This window comes from Tubulanus polymorphus, chromosome 3 (assembly GCF_964204645.1).
Source record: "Tubulanus polymorphus chromosome 3, tnTubPoly1.2, whole genome shotgun sequence".
In the NCBI taxonomy this organism is placed as follows: domain Eukaryota; kingdom Metazoa; phylum Nemertea; class Palaeonemertea; order Tubulaniformes; family Tubulanidae; genus Tubulanus; species Tubulanus polymorphus.
In genome coordinates, this window is record NC_134027.1 from 11,761,214 (window position 1) to 11,782,384 (window position 21,171).

Below are 21,171 nucleotides of genomic sequence, written 5' to 3' on the forward strand. Positions count from 1 at the left end.
TGTTGTGGTCTTAACTCATACAGAATGAAACTTAAATCATCAAATTCGAGACGAGATATATTGCGTATATTCATTTAGTATGATGTCATTCTCTTGATTTTCTTACCTGCCAGAACATGATTTTATTATCTACGTGCGAGTAAGATGTCAGGTATTTTCCATCTGGTGAGAACGTGACAGCAGTTACAGCTCCCGAATGACCTTGTAATGTCTATAAAAAATTAAAACACTGTATAAAAATGTGAACCTCACCACAATCATGGAATCCGCTTTGCAATTGACTACGTCAACAACAAGAACCCAAAAGGCTTCGATGCAGGGGCTATGAATATATGTTATCCCTATAAGGGCGTCCCACACTATTCAAGTTTCTTGGTTCACATCTTGATATCAGTTACTGTGTTGTTGGCCCAATGGCGATCACTCACACTGATCACTGTTAAGTGTTATTAAAATAGCCAGAAACAGACTAAGGGTCAACGATTCAAATCATTTTAACTGTGCCTTTAAGCTGTACAATTATCTTTTTTGTATGATTTTTTCCTAATGTCTCCTATTAACAAGTAACATTTATGTTTTCATTTTTCAACAACCCCTTGTACATAGCAAAACCCATGGTCAAAAAATAAACAAACTAGGGTTTCGAGGGGTACTATTCAAGCCACCTGGTGAGCAAAACAGTCGTAAATGACCTTGAAACTCACCACAATTATAAAACATGTCATGAGTTACAATTTTGCATTTGACTGTAGTTATAGAATATGTCAATATATAAACATATACCAATACATTTATATGGAAATACCATGTTGCTCTGATACTCAACACCCCTGGCGAATAGAATTCAATGACCGTGAATCTCACCATTAAGTCCTGAATGGGCTAAAAACTGTTTTCGATACACTGATGCCTGTAATGATTTGAAAAACATTTACCTGACATTTCAGATGTTTTAATTCGAAGAACGCGAGGCTTCCTATTTTAGACCCTACACAAACACGGCGTCCATTTGGATCGTAACTAATCATACTAAATCTACAATGAAAATTATCATATCATTTATGTAAAAACCTACAAAATAAGAACCAAATAATACCACAAAGGGAGCGTTGATCGTTCTGATGTGTGATATCTTAGATCCTCCCCCATCGACACATACATGCTATTTGAACAGTCCCACATTCAAAATGAAAAATTCAGTGTCAAAAGTTAAGTAAGCCATTGGATAAATACAGAGCTGCCAACCTCTGAAAAGTGCTATCGGTAACAAATTTAATTTTTTTCAGTAACATTTCACTCAACTTTGAAAGAAAATGTTCTTCAATTCATCAGTTATTGACAGTAAGACCCTCAGCGACAACTTAATATTTCTCTATGCATCCAACAAACCGAATCAGTATTTCTCATTATAAAATAGTAACAAATACTGAAAATCAGGAACAGTTGGCAGCTCTGTAAATACCATAGTAACAACGCAATGCAATTTTATGCTTTATCCGCTGGCTTACATTAACCAACTTTTGAGCAACTGACCCGTGACAGTGAAAAGTACGCATCATTTTACCTAGATATAGATGGGAATGATTCGTTAAGACCATTCATCTTCACAACGTTAGAATCGAGACAGTGTAAAACGACGTCCATAGTTTCGATCAATAAATCGATTATATCGTTTGGCATTTTTTCGATCAGCAACTCGATGATGCGTAGAATTTCGGGTTTCGCTCGGACGAGCACCAACGCGTTCAGATTCGAATATTGCGACTGGTGAGCGTTCGCTGCCAACGAGTTGTACCGAGCGACCTCTTTCGCCATGGTGATGACGAAAGCCGGCGGCCGAGCGGTTGCTATTAGCGATAGTGCGTGTCGAGCGGTACGGCAGGCATCAGCCGCCGGACTCAACGGTAATCCAAATGTCATGCTGAAAAGAGAATACATAAGTTTCTGAAGACTTTCGTCGCTTTGATTTCTAGAATGTATTCGAAACATTCTAGTGCGGATAATATTTCAGGTGTGAGAACATATTTACTGAATGGTCTCTTGACGTTCATGAATAGAAAAGAAATTAGGAACAAGATTGATTTTATCTACTACCAATTTTTGAGCACATGGCTCCTGGTGAAATAGTAATCGAGAGGCCCGTGGGCCTTGACGAACTTCAACCGAACTACAGGTAACCCACGTTATAAGTATATCAAAGGTTCCAGATTTTATACAAAAAATATAAGTAACAGGTTAAAATCAAATTGTCAAATGATAAACTTAAAGATCTGAAAATATATAAAAGTTAGCGCACAGATAGGGAACTGAATTAAACTTTCCGGGTAAACATAGGGTTAAATGCTTTACTTTAGGAGACAATATGAATGGAATACCTTGGCACTAGTTTATCGCCATCTATACACAGTTCCAGTAGTCCTAGTAATACAGCTGATACATCGATATACGGTTCCCAGACAGTGAAACCTCGCCCGATCAAATCTATAGCAGCTCGACGAATAGGAGTATGAGCGGGTAATTTCAAACTTGGCGGTTGGAGCAATAGAAATGTCAACGCTTTACCTGTAATGTCAATACACAATTTTCTAAATAGCGTTTGCGACCCTATGCTGTTGAAATATGCCTCCGTAGAAAATAATAACAAAACGACCGCATCGATCACAATTTTCAGTTAGGTTAATTGATGCCATCTGTACGTTACCAGTTTAACCCAAAACTGACACGTAGGCTGATATCAATCTCAGCATTTCAGAGTTAATAAGCAAAACCTCAACTGTGGTTTTTGCTTATTTCATCCATAACTCTTGAGCTATAAGCCACGATCACACAAGCATTTTTCACCTGGAACAACTGTTCACACGGGTACCAAAATGGCATGGGCCAAATTTGACTCGGGCCTGATCCGTGCTAATTCCGCACGGGCCAAGTCGTCTCCGTGTGATCGCGGCTATAGTCAGAAATCTTGAATTAAAAAAAAGAAAAAATTTGCATATGTTTGAGTTGACTTACTGGTATGTCTGGCTAACGAGTAATTCTTGATGCCGAACCCCTCGACGACTTTCTTTTTCGACGAATCGTCCGAACGTCTGCGACTCGGCTGAATTTCCTGACCGAACTCGGCACCTATCACGCCCATCATCACGATAGCCGTCGCCTGTTTGCGACGACTTTCAAACGAAGTCGACGTCTTGTGTTGAATCGGTGAATCACCTGAAGTCAAACGAATGAAAACGCGATGAAAATATAGGTTCAGACTCATTATTCTCACGAGATCGATATGTTATCGATTAAGTAGGTTCCGTTAAATTTTCGTTCAAAAAGCAGACCCGATGGGCCAGTTGCTCAAAAGTTGGTTAAATCAAACACTGGATGCCACATAGTTTGGCAAACTATTTAGCAGCTGGCCACCTTTTTTTTTATTTGGAGTAGTTTCGATTGGCAAATGGCAGCAATTTGATATAAGAAATAGCAGTTTCATTGAAAATTAATGTGAAAGTAGTCTGATTTTGAGAGTATTCTACACCTTGGGTAGAGAGTCGAATGATTGAGAAATCCTCAACAGAATCACAACTAAAAAAAAATAATACATTGCAATCCATTTCGCCGAGTCACTTCAGCCTGATCGGGTATAATACATGAAATATATACAGAAGGGCATATAAACCCACAGAAATAAACAAATATTAGCATATGATTACAAGATTTACACACATCAATACGTGTAACAGTAAAGCATTTAAGAATATATTGAGGGTGCATGAGGCACCCTCATGAAAAAATGTTTTGCTGTCACAACTATTGATCTGTGTAAATCTTGGATTCATATTCAAAATAGTTGTTATTTTCTGCCGAGGGCTTATATGCCCTTCTGAACAGTTTTCTTCATATATTACACTTGATGAGGCTGAAGTGCGAAATCAAATGGTGCTGTCATTTATTATTTTCGAGGATGAATTTAATTTTAGTTGCGATTCTCTTGTGTATTTTTTTAGAGTATTTTCTTTATGTTTAAGTTAGAATCTATATACACTCTCAAATAGTTGTGGTTTCGTGTTTGGTACATTGAATGTACAGTATCCATAATGACATAAGAAAACACAAAAAAAAGCTTTCACCGTTAAACATTTCCTATACCAGCAATCTGCTAACAACCACCGCATAATGTCACAGGGAGAGAAGCTTTTTGAAATAATGATGAAATTATTCAACAATACCAAATCTCTAAAATCGGTATTACCCAGGATTTAATGGGAAGGTGAAAAATTATGCGCAGTCAATTTCGAAGCTAAAAAAGAATGATTGTTCTTTGATGAATAAGCAACAGAACTGTGGTACGGGAAACCAAATATTCATGAGTAATCGCGTACGAAAAATCAGACCTTGTCCAAAAAAAGCTAGATACCGCTGGTGTATCGATATACGAAAAAGAACTACGGCATGGAAGCCAAAATTCAAAAAGAGTGTACGAAAAATTCAGACCCTCTTTCGGGGTTTTAGTGTCAGTCATCATTTGGCTAGCCAGTTGCCATTTCCCTGGTACGCTCAGTTCACTTAAAACATGACCTGTGAGCAAGAAATACATCAACATTTCAAAGGAAAATTTGCAGAACGATATCAAGTAAGATAAGGCGTTTTGTGAATTCGTTTGAAAATGACGTAAATTTGTAAAAAGAAAATAGCTTAACAGGTAAAATGGCTGGGATAAGTTCGAACATCTTAACTTAAACCAAACCAAACATGCAACGATAGGTGAACTTTTAGTTATTCAAATCAAACTAGAAAACTACTGACAGCAACTACTTTACGAAGAATTATTCATTTCATTTAAAGATTATTCGATTTCATTCAACTTTTGACTAAAACCCAGCTTTTTCAGTTTGAAATACATGTACATGCTCTTACCAATTATTTCATCTGAAATTTTAAACAACATTGGAAGTAATATATGAAAGTGAGTTTGACAGTTACCGGTATGTGCATACTCGTTCCATCAAAACATGCCAACACATTCTGCACCCAGTTCGACAATTCTGAGCAGGAACTAACTCTCCGAGTTAGATTAGTTAGATTAGTTCATTTCGTACTGGGTCCAACTGATCACAAACTGATTCAAAATATTCACTTCCCAGTCAGCAAAATTGTTTGACACCTATTCTCAGTTTTGTCCACGGCGGTTCAGATGAGATCAGTTATGACAAATTAAAACAACTGAAAGCAAGGGGCGGATCCAAGGCATATACGGCACTGTATAGTGTTTATCTAGTGTTTATCGTGCGCTTCAAAAGCTGGTTGAACAAAGGTTTAAGGGCTTCATTTCGACCACCATCTGGGTTCCAAATGCGCAGAATGCTTGAAACTATAACATTTTACAACTACTCTAGCAATACCCCTTGGCTCATGAAAATATCTATAATTTGTATCTGATGAAACAAGAGGGCACATTTCCATCAAGCCATAAACCCATAAATCAAGTGAAACTTCAACCATGGTATATCACCATCAGGCAGACATCGTCTTGTAAGCATTTTACTTAAATAGGTAGGGATCGTTAGATTTGAATGAAATTGTTCTCAACTCCAGATTTCCAAATCCGTATACCAGATAAGGCTGGCCAGGCATCCGGGCAGATCTGCGTAAGGTCTGAATCCAGGTACCCTTTATGATCAAGAGCGCTTAGAGTGAGACATGACGTGCAGGATGTCGCTATCGAGGGTTCCAATGAACAATCTGCCCTGTTTCAGGCCCCATTTGGGAGGGGGAAAGCAAAAACTGGCCGAGATTCGCCCATAATTTCATACCTAACCGCTCTTTGGGGACAGCAAAAGATTCCCTTAAAATATTCAATTCAACTTTTGGACGACCTAAAGCCAAAAGTCCATAGAAGAAAAATAACACAGGGCTCATTCTCCCATCCAAAAACCATATACCAAGTAATGAGAAAATTGGTTCAAAACTGTAGAGGGAACGAGGTATACCTACATAAGTCAAAAACAATGGAGGCCATCCTCTCTCTTTCTGTCCCTAACCCAAATACAAAGTTATAAAAAGCTGATGGGTAAAAAGGACCCATTCCACAGAGCTTCAAGGGACGCACTCCACAAAGAGCTTCAAAGGACGCACTCCACAAAGACCTTCAAGGGTGCCCCTTATCAGCTCCAGTGCCCCATAAAACGGTCAAATGTGGTCTAGGGAGGATCCGCTCCTGAAGACATCTCACACGGCAAATAATATCAATATATCATACCATCAGGAAGAGAAGCAATACTCTCAGCGGACGGGGAGGATAACAGTGCTATAAACATGATTAGCATGAAAGAAATATCAGGCAATTATTATGGAACCACATGCAAAAAATAATCAGCAGTGAGTGATTGAAATGGTTTACTAAATTATGTTTTTAAGTTATACGTAATAGGTGCGCTTTAATTGTACATACGGCCAGACTTTTTGCGTTGATTGACAGACATCGTCACATGTTCACCGCCGGTGATGAGACAGACAACTTGCAATGGCGGGTGAATCATATTTTGCCAGGATGAGTTATTTTGTCATAGATACGTACAACGCTTAATCCTAGCTTCCCAAGAGATTTGGCAATCGATACAACCCAACTAAACATTTTCTGGCAGTTTTTTTAAATTTCAAAACTTGGATATTATATTCTCATGATAGGAAATATATCGAAAAAATACGAAAGCTGAATTTCCCAATTTCCTTTTTTCTGGTCGAAAAAAAAACCATGTTGGCAGCTCCGTAAAATAAACAGTAAAGTCTGGCCTAATGCATAAATAAATGTAAATGATTATAATAATGATGATGATGATGATAATGAAATAGCATACCCATTAACATATTGTCATCATCGTCATCCTCGGCATCGTCATGGTGGTGATGTAAATCCGAGCGTGAGCTGTGACTTGAGCTGCTGTGAGTGTGATCGCTGGCGGCGGTCATCGTCGGGTCAACATACATTGGCAATGACGGCGACCACTGTTCCACAACCGATTGTCGACCCTTTGATCCGATGCGTCTTAATTCTGCGAGTAACAGAGCCTGCGCCGCTTCGCGTATCTAGAAATAATTCAAATATGGTTGATCTGCGATCCAATAAGCAGCCATCCATCACTCGTTTACCCACAAAATTTTTGAATATTTCCAGTTTTACTGAAAAACCGGTTCACTGTGTTTACAACGCCATGCAATGTATTAATGTTCAATCATAAATTGTAACTTCCCACGGGCGGATCTAGGGGAATGTCGGGGTGTCCGGAACCCCCTCAAGTTTAAAGCGCCCTCAAAAACTCACGTGAGAAAACCAAACTTTTTGAATTCTCGCGCGAGAAAACCAAAAGTTTTGAATTCTAGCGCAGGAAAACAAAAAAATGGGCCATTGTAAAAATTTTTTATCCAGCTTCTAGCCAGTCAGAAAAATTTTTCAAACCAAAATGTTTAGTTTTCTCGCACGAGAAAACCAAAAGACGGGCCAATGAAATGTGAAAAATTTATTATCAGTGCTTTAGCCGTACAGAAATATTTTTTAGTATGGCCCGAATCAGCCACCATAGACCAGAGAACCTTCGACCAAGATAATCTGTTGCCACCAGGGTTTGCACCCATGAACCCTGGATCAACGAGACCCGTAGCTTAACCCACTCGACCACTGCACCTCTCGTAAAGACTGCAATGCAGGTAAGATGCAATATAGTGGTACATCTGTTATCCAATTTTTGGAATTCAACTTCAGCAGTATAGGGTTGGAAAGGGGTACATGTTCAATGGTATTGATAGCTTCAAATGCCAATGTTCAAAAACCCACTACCCTTGATTATCCAGTTGACTGTTCTCAGCCTGTAAAGAGCGTAATCTTGAAAGGGAGATCTTACCTCCCTATTCAGATTTTTGTTTAAAATGACTGAATATATAAATATCCAGGCCCAGTTCCATAGTTGCTGGTTAGAATTAAATCCAAGGAACGAACTACTGGTATCGGTACTTTCTTAACAATTAGTAGTAAAACCCAGTGGTCTAATGTGGAACTGGCCGCTAGATGAATCAGTTTTGACAGTACGGTTACCTCTAAACATCGATGCTGCCAGCGTCTGGCTAACATTTCCAGTAGCGGCGGTTTATATTGGCCTTCTCCGATGATATCCGGCAACAACACGCAGTGTAAAGCGGCCAGCAAACTCCAGCCTTGTTTGATCTGCGCCTGATTGCCGACGCCTATCACGCCGTCGTTCTCTTCATCGCTGTTCGTTTCGGAACTGGAATAGTACTCAGATACCATGATGCTTCCGCTGTCCATGCATTGTCTGCAAAATTAGAAAATGTATCTTCGTCGTGTTATTTGAACGGCGGAAGTAATGGCTAAAGCGAACTGTGAACTCTCCTGCGATGACAATCGGAAGCTGTAGATGCTTGAAGCAATAAGATAGGACAAAGTAATCAGTTAGATACAGCTAGATACCGCTCAAGTCCGATAATTAAAAGTGTCTTATTATCTCACTCGAGTTACATCCAAGTAAATACAGTATCTCTCTTAACTTGAATCATTGAAATATCACTTCACACGAACGCAAATCTTAGAGATAAGACAGGTTCTCTCATTGATTCAAGATAGGAGTCTACTGTACTTCCTTTATACCAGCTGGGTTAACAAACATATGAGCTTGCGCAGTTATCTTAAGCCGCAATCACGCAGGGACGGATGTTGGCCCGGATCAGGCGTGAGTCAAATTTCATTTTCTAAAAAATTTCAGCTTGATTTCGAAAATTGTACACGCTAGTGAATACCTGTTTCTGAAAAATACAGTACAACCTTACTCATGCAAAATGATAAAATAATGCTAACATAATTTATTCACACATAGAAATATTAGCCGCGATCACAGAAACAATTAAGTCCAGGTCGAATTGGCCCGGGCCGTGACAAATTTGGCCCGTATCTAATGAGAGAGCGTGTTCACCAATCAATTTTGACAGTAAACCACTCAATCGATACCAAACAATGCTGCTACAAAATGAGGTGAGTCAAAGTGGCAATTCAGACAATAATTTGACTAATTCTAAAATTTGGCTGGGGCTTGCTTTTACATGACGTGATCGCGCCTATTGATAAATCTGGATGATAATATACTAATTTGACTACAGGTCTTTTCCACGAATTCAGCTGTTGGCTAATATTTTCTTCTACCTTACATCGTTTTCATCCCCAGCCTACTGAACACCATTCAGCTTACTGTAAGCAATTGCATTTAGCATCGTTAATTGTGAGTATGTTGTTTTACTGTTTGCTTTATTCCTTTGTCTAATACTGATATTGTCATATATTACATATATGCTGCATTAAGGCTTATCAGGAAATTTGAATTTGCTATTTACTAGAAACGAACAATATTGACAAGAAGACTGATGAGTATTTGAACCCTGCATTGACGACGAAACCAGTGACTGATGGCTTACACCACTCAGCTGCTGCTACGCTTTTGCAACAATACTGAACTAAACACAATGTTGAATTGTTGAATATGGAGCCTTGCTTAGGCATATCATAATTACGAAATTTTGTTAAAATTGTAAAATTGTAAATGTTACGATACCTATGTAAGTGATACCTCGTTTCTCCCCATCGACCGGGTGTCACCTTCTTAATAAAGTTTGTAATCAGCTAATTTCTATAACTGCCAGGTCTGTTATTGTTAGCCTGATCACTATTTTTTCAAAAGTCATGTACAGGGTAGACAGGCAGCCGGCCGGGTCAACTTCTAAGCTCAACAGAAAAGAGAAACAAGGTAGCCTAATGACAAGAAAATTACCGAAAAATTACACAAATTTATGGAATAAGCAGAGGAAATATCCGTCAACTGCTGGCCTCGAAAAGACATAGCGCTCAAACTCCTTGGCGGTCAAACTGTTTCGAGACACTTCATATAGCTGTTCAAATGTAACAAAATATTCTACAGCTAAGAAATAATTCATAGAAATTGCTACGATTCTAATTACATAAATATATCTATATACAACCACAGTAAACACATACCTTTCCCTTGCTACAAGATAGTCTCGCATTCGCACATGCTCTCGTACATGCTCCATTTCTCTGCAAAATTTATCGCGAAATATTCTCTGACCTGATGAGTTTAAACTACCGATTAATTTGTGTTAATCTATATACGAACTCCTTCAAAACGTTATTTCAAAACTTTTTTCATACCCTAATTATTATCCAATTCAATTTGGTGTCAAATTATTCAACAATTATCTAAAATTTTTTCGTTTAATAAAGATTTGGAAATGATACAATCTATTATCCGCAGCACATTAAAAAAATATGCTTAGTATGGCAATCTCAAATCTAGATACATCTATGGTACATTTATCTTAATTTTAGTAATACAATGTAATAATACACTTTCAATATGATTAAAGAAAACATTGGAACACGTAGAAAAATTTACGAAGAATAAAATTGAAATTCGATTAATCCGATGAAAAAACAATTCAAAACGTAGTATGCACGAATTAAAAAGTTTCAAGGCGATGATCTAAATACCTGCTGCAGACGTACGATATCGACAAGATCGAAATGCATTATTTCTATAGATAAACTATTCCACTAACAGTATCTATCAATCATTACACACAATGAAATCTCTAAGCATGCAGTAATATCATACAACTAATCTAACTAAATCTAAACACTCACTTTCTATGAATTTCATAAATACATCTCACAAAAATCAAACTAAAAGAATGATTCAAAAAACTTGTCACTCTAATTACGAAAATCGCTAACGAAGATATTAATTGACATTGTGTGTTTAATCATTACTGTATCAATGTTGAGTGAATTTTACATGTGATTCTATAGGAAAAATGAGGCACGAAAAATGTACTAAATTCCTCTATGAAAATCAGTGATAACTAACCAAACTACTAGGGGTAAGCCTTATAAATTCATAGACACTACCTCCATTAAAGATGATCACCGCCTTAATCCCCTATGACATCATCAATTGCCTGCCAGTGATGGCATCTTTTTGTAACCACCCCATTCTAAATTACGTAACGATCAAAATACAAATCACTCGCAGGCAATTTAATGATACCTCAAGACAGGGATGTTTCCAGGGGGTCTTACGGAACTTCAGAATTTTGAGTGCCTTTTTATGAAAAGGGCACAATCTTGTGGAAAGATAATCTATAACGGGAAATTTCTGTAAAACAAAGGCACAAAAAGGTTGAAAATTTTGGTAAAAAGATAGAATGCCTTTTTATGTAATAATTTGCCATAGAAAAAATTCGGTTTAGAAACTATGGTAAGACCAAATCAGATCTTGCCCCTGAATTTGCCCCTAGTGGATTCAGGCGATAGCCACCTTTGAAAGACAGGCTTCTAGATTTATCATCTACTGAAGTAATCTGTGAAAAAAACTAAACATGATCAAAAGTCTGACACTAAAATGCTTAACCCTGACGAATCAAGCCTCCAAAATGGTATCTGAATCATTACAGTTTCAGAAAACCCAACCTTCAGGTACAGTTATCTATTTAAGATACTAAAACGCTAAACATGAACTAATGAACGTAAAAAATGTAACAAAATAAAATTGTGTGACCATTCGTATTTTTCTGTATAGTAAGTCCATAATGGAAAAAGATGGCTACCTTTTAAATCCCCTATAACATCATCAAATAGCCTACCAGTACTGATCAGATATTTTCACTAGCTCCAATTACGTGAAGGTCATTCGAAAAAAATGTCAAAGGGGATTTAGAGGAGGCTATCTTTTATGAAAAGGTTTATTGTACAATGGCCTTAGATAGGACGTATAAACTAGACGTCCTTGGATAGATCATGTATACAAATGTCAGTGTTGTAAACCTCTTTAATTATGTATGAACTCATAAACAAATGATTCTGAAATAAGTTATCAACAGCAAAGATTCCGATAATTGCCTAGGTATGGAGACTGTGCCACAAAATATTGATCATCAGTCCCCAATAAAAGAATGAATGTTCAGAGCAATATGTTCAGTTTGAACATCAAAATACATGAGGATGCATCACGAGGAAATGGGATAGGGTTTGTGCTGTAGCTGAGTACGCGATGCCATCATCTTTGAATCCCAACTGAGGGAGGATAGCTGAAAAAAGATCCTATTCAGTGCGGGGAACAATATCACATTAAATTTGTTGGAATAGGCCTAATTTTTGTCAAGTGCATGATCATACGTGAAAACTACTCAATTTACTTATTGATGATAATACCTCATATAAATACGGAGTGTAGTAATACTAAGCAGTTTAAGAGGGCTGCTTTTCGTATATAGGTAAAACAGAGAAAAATGATAACATAGGTAAAATTAATACTGAACAACAATACCCGGTACTGATACAAGACATTATATCAAACAGTAAATGAAATGTTACACTAAACAATGTTACACTATGTTCACAATGAAAAGTGACTAAAAACAACAGAGCCCAGTTACACGCTTAAATTAAACTCAAAAACTTTGTTTCAGTTGCTATCAAGTTATTTTCATTATTTCAACAAGCTCAATATGAAAACTCAATCGTTTAAACATTTTGACTGCCGCACTTCGGTATTAGAATGCCCTTGCTAAAATACCAATAGGCCTGCATTGAAAAAAGCCGTAGACGACAACGGTTCTTGGGCTCTAGCTCGATCTCCGAGATTACCATGCGTTAGTCCGCATTGCATTTTATGTTGAATCTAGGGCAATAGATGAATTTTGTCAAGGCAACTTTTTAAATTTCAACCCGTTCCTCATTTATGAGGTCATCTTCAAGGTAATGTTGTTGGTTTTAGGGCCTAGTTATGTCGCTAGGTGGCGCATTGGGCCCATTCTTTGCACTACACAACTAGACCCCAATTAACATTGTACCCAAGTTTAAAACTACATCTACCCACAATCAACTACGCGAAAGACAGACAGTATGAGAATAAGGTTCTTACAGAAGCCCAAGAACCAACAAATCTAAGAAATCAAAACATCCCTACTACCGTGTACATATTATAAGATTGTAGTTCCATGTTGAATTGATACATTGTAGTACTGATTAGCAACTGGCTTGACCTCCATTGTTGGATAACCCGAGGATACTCGGCAGTCAAAGTGTTTTAAGCTTGATATTTCGAAATTAAACTGGGCCCAGGGACCAGAATTCACTGCTTGCGCTTAGTTAACCTTATGGTTTTCTAAAAAAAACCTATGCGCAGAAAGCTTTCGTGAATATTTGGCCCCTGGTCGTGTTGCGCACTGATCGGGCGAGTCCAAAGCAAACGTGAAGGGAGCGTCATCGTCGCACGCATGCACGAAGAATCAAATACGCAGAAAGCACGGAACGAAAAAACGAGAGAAAAATAATTACACAAGTTGAGGATTCAGGCTGGCAATAAGACTTTTCACATCCACTGATGACCTGCGCCTGTTACATACAATAGTTATGCGTGTATAACATATACGAATTATCTTCAATTACAGCGAGTGAATCACTCAGAAATGTCGAATCCTTTTTCATTTGTAACCCTTTGAGGACAATGCAGCATGTAAGTACACTCAAGGCCAATGTTTGACTGGAGAGTCTGCTCTTACAAAATATCGTTTCATGATAGAAATCCTCCGGTTTGCGTTTGATAACCACCCTAGAATCTTTAGCCACGTTTAGCCTTGTGTGATCGCGGCATTTGATGCATGTAAGTACATTCAAGGCTAATGTTACCGGAGCGTCTGCTCATACAAAACGTTGTTCCATGAAAGAACCAACCTAGAATCTATGGTGGTTATCTAGAGAAATTCTGTTCTATTCTTTGCGATACAATGCTTGTAGCGAATCTACAAGAATTTCGCCATAATGCTATCGTTTTAATATCAAATCATTGAGATTGTGGCCTTTAGATGGTCAACAAAGGAATTATCAGTTGCAGTATCCTGTATTTATATATCCTCAAAATGCTCATTTAAGATGCTGAAAGTGTTTTGATAGGGTTCGGGACCAAGATGAATATTTTCTTGAGAAAAAGAACGTTTGCAAATGTCCATAATGTTTCTGAATTGGTGGAAAGTGACAATTTCTTTTGAAATTCGTATTAAGTGCCAATGAATTACTTTATTTTTGAAAATAAAGATAAAAGCATTATGATATAAAACTAAAGATAAAATAATTAAGTCAGGCCTGTAGGGCATCGATTTTATAACAAAGTCAGTCCTCAAAGGGTTAATCGGTTTTAAAACATGCACCCTCTATCTAACACAGGTCACCCTTACGATCTCTTAAGAGATTGCTAGGTTGCTGATCAGCTGCCAACTTGAGCGCTGTTGCAACTGCACTACAAACAATCGGTGATCCTGTCGAACTTGGTTCAACAGTCGAGTTCAACAGACTTTTTAAAAGAAACCCACCTGAATTCCAGGTAAGTGCCCACCCTGCCTAGGCTTTTGCTGAGCACACGTGGATCAGTTGAGTTCTATCTGCATGAGATATGAGTGCTTGTAAGCTGATACGTAGTGTGACCTGGGTTAGGGATAGTGCTATGCTATACAATTAGGTTGGATGGAAATCCTATATTTTTGAAGTTGAAGAAATCAAGTTAATTCAACCTTTTCCAGTGCGGGCTAGGTTTTTGCCATATGTCTGGGGCCTTTTAGAACATTCGAATTTTGCATCGACGAACTATCTATCATTTCAATTTAACCCAGGATATTTAAATCTTTAACTGGGATATAATCCGTCAGGGTTTTAAGTAAACATTGACATGGCAACATGATGTAGGAACTTAAAACTCAGCTTTATTAAAGCTGTGCGTACATCAGACTAGCAGCTAATCAGTCATGAGTGAGGCCAGGCAATTGTGGTAACTGCATGTAGCGTGTCACCAATCTCAAGACCGTGCCCATACACCGCTGCAACTGGGATGAGTTATCTAAAAATATCAAGGGCATGCCAAGGCCAAGTGTCATTTTGGCGTCCTGACCATCAGTTGCACCATTTGTTGTCAATGATGGGGTCGCACATCAGGTGACATCACCTGATCCAAGTACAAACAGTTACCGAAAAGTAGACCCTGAGCAACTGGCCGCAACTGCAGACAGATTGTATCTTCTCTGTGGCAAGCTTGCGCACATCGATAGGTTCAAGCAACTGATTGTATGCCGCCAGTCCCTTTCGTATGGCGAAAACTGCCTTGCAACTAGCTACCTTTCTAGTTATCTTAATTCACTGGCGTTACAATATGGAAAACTGATATGGTTGGAGTGGCCATACAGGACAGGAGAGAAAAAGGTTAAAACAGGAAGTGGATAACCATCTCGTTCCCTGTAACAATTATCTAAAAAAAAGCTTTGCATCAACTTCAATTTCGTAAATGTTATAAAAATCATGTAAAGCATTCGAACAAACAAAATAACGATATCAAAGAATGCAGAAACATGCTCACCTTCGTAACAAATCGATTTTTGACTTCGGCTTAGCGAACGTACATTTGCTCATACTCATGAGGGTATTGGCCACGGATATAACGGATAAAAGGTGTTGAGTAGTGACGGCGCTTGAAATCTGCCAGTGACCTTTCGTCGATGCAGTTGGTGATGATTCTGATGATTCTAAAAATAAATCATATGATTTGATTGATGCACAGCCTCATCTATTGAGCATTTTCAACATCCAAACACTCGTGTACTGGATGGACTGGTATGATCAAAACATAAGCCGCGTTCACACTACTATATTGAGAACGGTCTAAATTTGCAAGTGTTCACACTAGAGAAAAGGCAGTTCCAAATTGGACAACCTAAAAGACCAATCCAAGTCTGGACTAAATCTGTGTGTGAGGACAGAAACTGGTTCCAGGTCTGTGCTAAATCGTATTCTGCAGAAATGAATTCAATTGTAATAAACTGGTCACTAATTCGTCATCAAGCTGATCAATATAGTTTTCTGATTTGAAATTGATTTCTTTATTGCCTAAAATTAATTCATAGCGGATTAATATTTATCTCAAAATGATGCCTACGGAGTATCCATTTCAATTGTTTGAAAATGATCTAGAATCTACCATAGAATGATGTGTCCAGATATATGATAAATTGCTATCATCAAAATATGTTTAATGAATAACAGGCAGACCCATAAATCTATCATTTAGATATAAATTTCGGGATAAATCACTCGAGGCGACATCTTGCGGGGCCAGTCATAATTAACAGTAGCCAATTCAGTAACCCGTATATGAACGCGCACTCTGATTGGGCCCATTCGGACCCAGGTATGGACCCATTTAGAACGGTCTTACTAGTGACAGTGTGAACGCGCCTAAAATGACAGATTTCAGGAATTTACCGCAATCTTGAGACAGAGTTCCATCAACGTGATTGTCGGCGCTCAAATCGATCACCGGATCTGGATCGAGTAGTTGTATGCTGGTTTGTTTCAGCGGCGATTCCTTTTGCGATATAACCAACTGGCCGAGTCGGCGCTGCCATCCGGGTAACAACAGCGACATGTGACCGCCGCGCGACAAAAGTCCGAACGAAATCGGGCACCGCGGACGCATCAGTCCGAGTTTGCTGTAGCACAGTTTATCTAGGTCAGGGTCTAAATTCCACGCGTGTAAACACGACATCAAAATCTGAGCGATCTCCATCGTTAAACTGTGATTGTCGGTCAACGACACTGTGCGCGGTTTTTGGTGTTGATTCGGAACGGCTTTGTTCTTCTGACCCGGTGTTGGATATCGCGCATGTTGTTGTTGGTGTTCATTTTTCGCCTGGATTTTCTGTTGCATGGTTTCCGCTTTGTCTTTTACTTTCGCGATGAATCCTGTAAAATGTGAACAAATTCGATCATTAAATATGACTACAAATCCAAAAAGCAGGAGGCTTTTGAGAATAGAATCTGAACAAATCATCAGGATGACCACTTTATTCGACGGGCTTTTCCCCTTACTTATCCCGGACTATTGCCTGAAATGCACGTTGTTTTCCGTGACTTGATCTGCTAAGAATCCAATCAATTAACACAGTCAAATGCGTAAGACACAGGCAGAAATCTTTTGATTTTATGCCCGATCTAACAATCTCAACAAATTTCCTTGACTTTCCCTGCTATGTAGTTTTTACAAATTCCCTTACTATTCCCTGACTTTTTTAAAGAGAAGAAAATTACCTGATTTCCAGGTAAGTGGCCACCCTGTTCGTACATGCCTCCTCCCTCTACAAGGTTTCAATCCCATAGCACTGTAGCTCTACCACAGTCACAAACCCTGTCTGATTAGGCCTAGCGCTGGGGCTAATCCGGTAGTCTTGCGATGCCATTGGGTTTGAATTCCCTGCCGAGGGAGGATAGAATTTAAGAAAGTTTTTTTCATTATGTTAAAGAAAACCAGAAAATCCCTGAAGCAAACAATGCCAAAGACCAATCTTCCAACATCAACAAAACAATTAATATCATTTACTGGTAAAACTCATGTTAAAAGAAGACAAATAGAATAGATGTTTCTTTAATGAAAAATCTAAAAATATCCTTACCACCTTGCCAATAAAAACATTACCCGGTTATATTCTATAGGTTTAAAGACTGATAATACCCAAAGAGCATCCAATTAAAAAGTGAAGATATATTCAAATAGAAATATCTGTTGTTGCTATTGATTACTTTTGTAGGTTCAAATTCAAATACGAGTTTTCAAACCAGTTGGAATTCTAACCCCTGCAGGGTCCAGTTCCAGAAAGCCAATGAGGATAGATCTCAATCATTGAGGTGTTTGAAAATGAAGAAAAAAAAACGTTTTCATGGACTGGCATCTACTTAAAACCAGGGGTTATCTTTATCAAAATTGAATGAATCCCCCGGGTAAAGTCACTGTTATAGCAGTCCATAAAACCGGTTCCATGGCATAGTTGCTCAAAAGTTAACCACCAGGTTCCAGTTGCTCAAAAGTTGGTTAGAGTTAACCAGTGACAATTTCAAAATCCATTGTTACTTCACTATAGCCGTGATCACCCGGAGTCGATTTGGCCCATGCCTAATTAGAGAGCGCATTCACATGCCAACCACTCACGAGTCGATACTAAACAATGCCTAAACTGAGACATTTCCGGAACCAGTTGCAATTCAAACTCACTCATTTGTCCTGTGCTAGAATTTGGCTCGGGCCTGGTCCAACATTAGCTGCGATCCCACAAGCATTTTTGGCCTGGGCCAAATGTGGGCCAGCTTTTGTGCAACTGGCCCCAGGACACGTTCCCTAGACATGAGTCAAAATATGTTACACATATTTTTCATTTTTTCACTAGAAGAATCAAAGTGAACAGAAAACTATAGAACTGGGGCCATCTGAAGTTGTCTAATAGTTTTAAACCAAATTCAACATTTTACAATTTTGAAAACTCAACAATGTTTCTATTTGAAGTGCTCTTCGAGTTGTTCACGAATGAGAAAACACCAGAGAAAAAAAGACACGATCTGAACGCCGATCGAGGAGAGGCAACCGCACATTTTTTCGTGATTATTATCGCGAGGAAGGATATTTACGTCGAACAATGAAATTACCTGAAAATCAACAAAAAAATGTCAATTCGGGTATTAAAAACGAGGATGAAACAACCGTGACAGGTCCCAGGATAACTTTGTTATAATAGATAATATATCATCATCGATTTACCCCTTTACCGGGAGGCGCATGCATAATTTCAAAGCAAGGTATAATCGGTAATAACAGTACGCTGTACTCTGCAGTATTTAGGATACGTAGCAGACAGAGGCGCAGTGAAAACTACTATACAATGCGAAGATTTTCGTAGGAAAGCTGAACGAAACTTACTGGGCTGTGGCTGTGAAGTTATAACGTGGTTAGCTGTAAACATATCAACATATAAACGTTTCTTTCATATTTCTGATTTGAAATCGAAAACAAAATCCGCATCCAATGGGCAAATAAATAAATGCGTGTTATAATACTAATAATGCTGGTTAATAAAAATTCATACATCTTATCTGTTAATTTCGAGGTAAAAAGTTTATATGGTTAACATATCGAGTTATAGTGTAATGGTCAAACTATCTGGAAATACTCAAACCCATTCTGATACAGAATATTGGGATATCGATTATTATAATCTTTTTTTGCACTCAATGCCAAACAAACCACATGCAAAAAACTTGCGGTGCAAAATGACTTTTTTTCCAAAAAGGAAATATCCATTTAATCCCTTTTCAAAATTAAATACCTTTAGTTACCAAAAACCAGGTGATGAGATTGAGTGGTAAAGTGTTAGAAAATCTCTAGGACTGATAATAATAGTCGGTTTATTCAGAATAGAAGAATAATTACAAACACAAGTGACAGCGTCGGCTACTTTCTCGCAACAGAATCTGGCAGAAAAACTAAATTTTTGAGAATCCTGGATTCATTTCCACAGTTTTGAGCAAAGACTTAAAATAAATTCATTTCCAATTACCTTACTCTGAGTAAAATTTAAACCTAGAACCAAGGAACTTAATCCTGAATTTTTCTGGACTCCTTCAACTAAGGCACCGCGCTTTTGGTATGCGAGAAGGTAGTTGATACTGTAGTATATAAGTGCATCTTAAAAATCAATAAACAAACCAATAAATCTGTCCAATAGATTGGGGTCATCACCATCATCATCACTATCATCTATTAGAGGACAGTTTAAATAAACAAACAAAAGGTTTCAAAATCGAAATAATGAAAATAAGGAACACAAATAAGATTAGCTGAATCTTAAGAAAAGGTACAACGAGCTCTGCCTTACAAAGTAACAACACTGAGTTGACCAGATACCAGGAACAGTAAAATCGACATGAGTTTTGTAAGATTCATAAGCTTGAGCAGTTTATCCGAGTTGATTGGAACCAAGCATGTAAAAGCCGTCTGAAGATCAATAGAAAGACCCTAACATGGTCGGGAGATATCCTCTACGGACGCCACGTATAGCCAGTCCTCTGTACAATTTAAGAAATGAGGTCTTATTCACAGGAAACACATTTTACACCGATGAGACCGAATGCACAGTATTCTGTACAATATTGTGATGCCAAGTATCGCATAAGCTTCTGAGTGATACTGTGACCTAAATTCTCAGTTCAAATCTAAAATATTTCTCAACATTTAATTTCAAGCGCTCAAGAAAAAATTCTTCGACCATTGCAGCTGGTTAGTTACATACTAGAATGTCGGTTTTAGGTGTAAATAAGGCACTGAGCATGGTTTAAGACTTTAAAATTCAAATTGAAATTCCAAGGTTCTGAAGATTTTGGTCATTTGAGAACTTATTACAGTCTGATATACAATTTTTAGGAAAAAGTGGGCTAAAAAGATTTTTTAAGGCTGCAACTCAAAATGGTACCTAAAAGTAAGTGTAATTCTCAAACATGAAGGTAATTGGACCAACGTTTGACTCTGGGTCCGTAGAGGATATAAGGATAATTCATTCGTACCGAATCTTTTCACACATGCACATGAAAACAACTAGGGGTCCAGGGACACCATGCCCACTTGGAAGTGGTTTCAAATGCTCAACAATCTAACAATTTCAATATTCAACGCCCCCTGGTAACCATATACTAAAACCAATGACCTTGACACTCACCACTTTCATAGAACATGTCAGCAGCTATAATTTTGCAATTGGTTGTGATAACAATATATGCCTCGGTACCAATATAATATGGAAATACTAAGTTATTCTACTATTCAACGCCCTGTCTCAGCTATTAAAGATCCCTTTTCATAGAATAGCCACCACAAATTTCAATGAAAAATGGCAAACCAGTAGGAAGCTACAGGACTCAGAATTCGGGCCAAAATTCACATTTTTGGGCACAAAAAAGGTCACAGGACGGCCATATTGTATCTGATTGACCCAATTTTTCTGAAGATGGGCCCTTGGGGGATACAAATACATATGAAAGATCAAGATAATTGATCAAAGCGTCTTCAAAATTTCCCTCGAATATTTGAAATATGTGTAAAAAGTGCTGATTTTGGCGAACAGCAATGGCTGCCAGTCGGCCATCTTGAATCTGACAGGGCCAGTTTTTGGGCTGAAGATGTGTCTAGGGTAGACATATTTGTAACACAAATATAAGGACATTACATTGAAGCATCTTCAAAACTTCCC

General features: G+C 38.1%; 1 protein-coding gene across 1 annotated transcript in view; it reads right to left on the reverse strand.

The window, feature by feature from the left end:
* The window catches only part of LOC141901119 (WD repeat-containing protein 7-like), a 47,773-nt gene that overhangs the window by 3,921 nt on the left and 22,681 nt on the right, over positions 1–21,171 (reverse strand). The window contains exons 18-27 of the mRNA XM_074788206.1: positions 16,367–16,846; positions 15,465–15,630; positions 13,400–13,456; positions 8,075–8,312; positions 6,843–7,071; positions 3,010–3,210; positions 2,376–2,562; positions 1,565–1,921; positions 936–1,035; positions 107–211 (exon numbers count right to left, since the gene is read on the reverse strand). Of these exons, the coding sequence (XP_074644307.1) occupies positions 107–211; positions 936–1,035; positions 1,565–1,921; positions 2,376–2,562; positions 3,010–3,210; positions 6,843–7,071; positions 8,075–8,312; positions 13,400–13,456; positions 15,465–15,630; positions 16,367–16,846 (2,120 nt within the window). The remainder of the gene's footprint in view (positions 1–106; positions 212–935; positions 1,036–1,564; positions 1,922–2,375; positions 2,563–3,009; positions 3,211–6,842; positions 7,072–8,074; positions 8,313–13,399; positions 13,457–15,464; positions 15,631–16,366; positions 16,847–21,171) is intronic.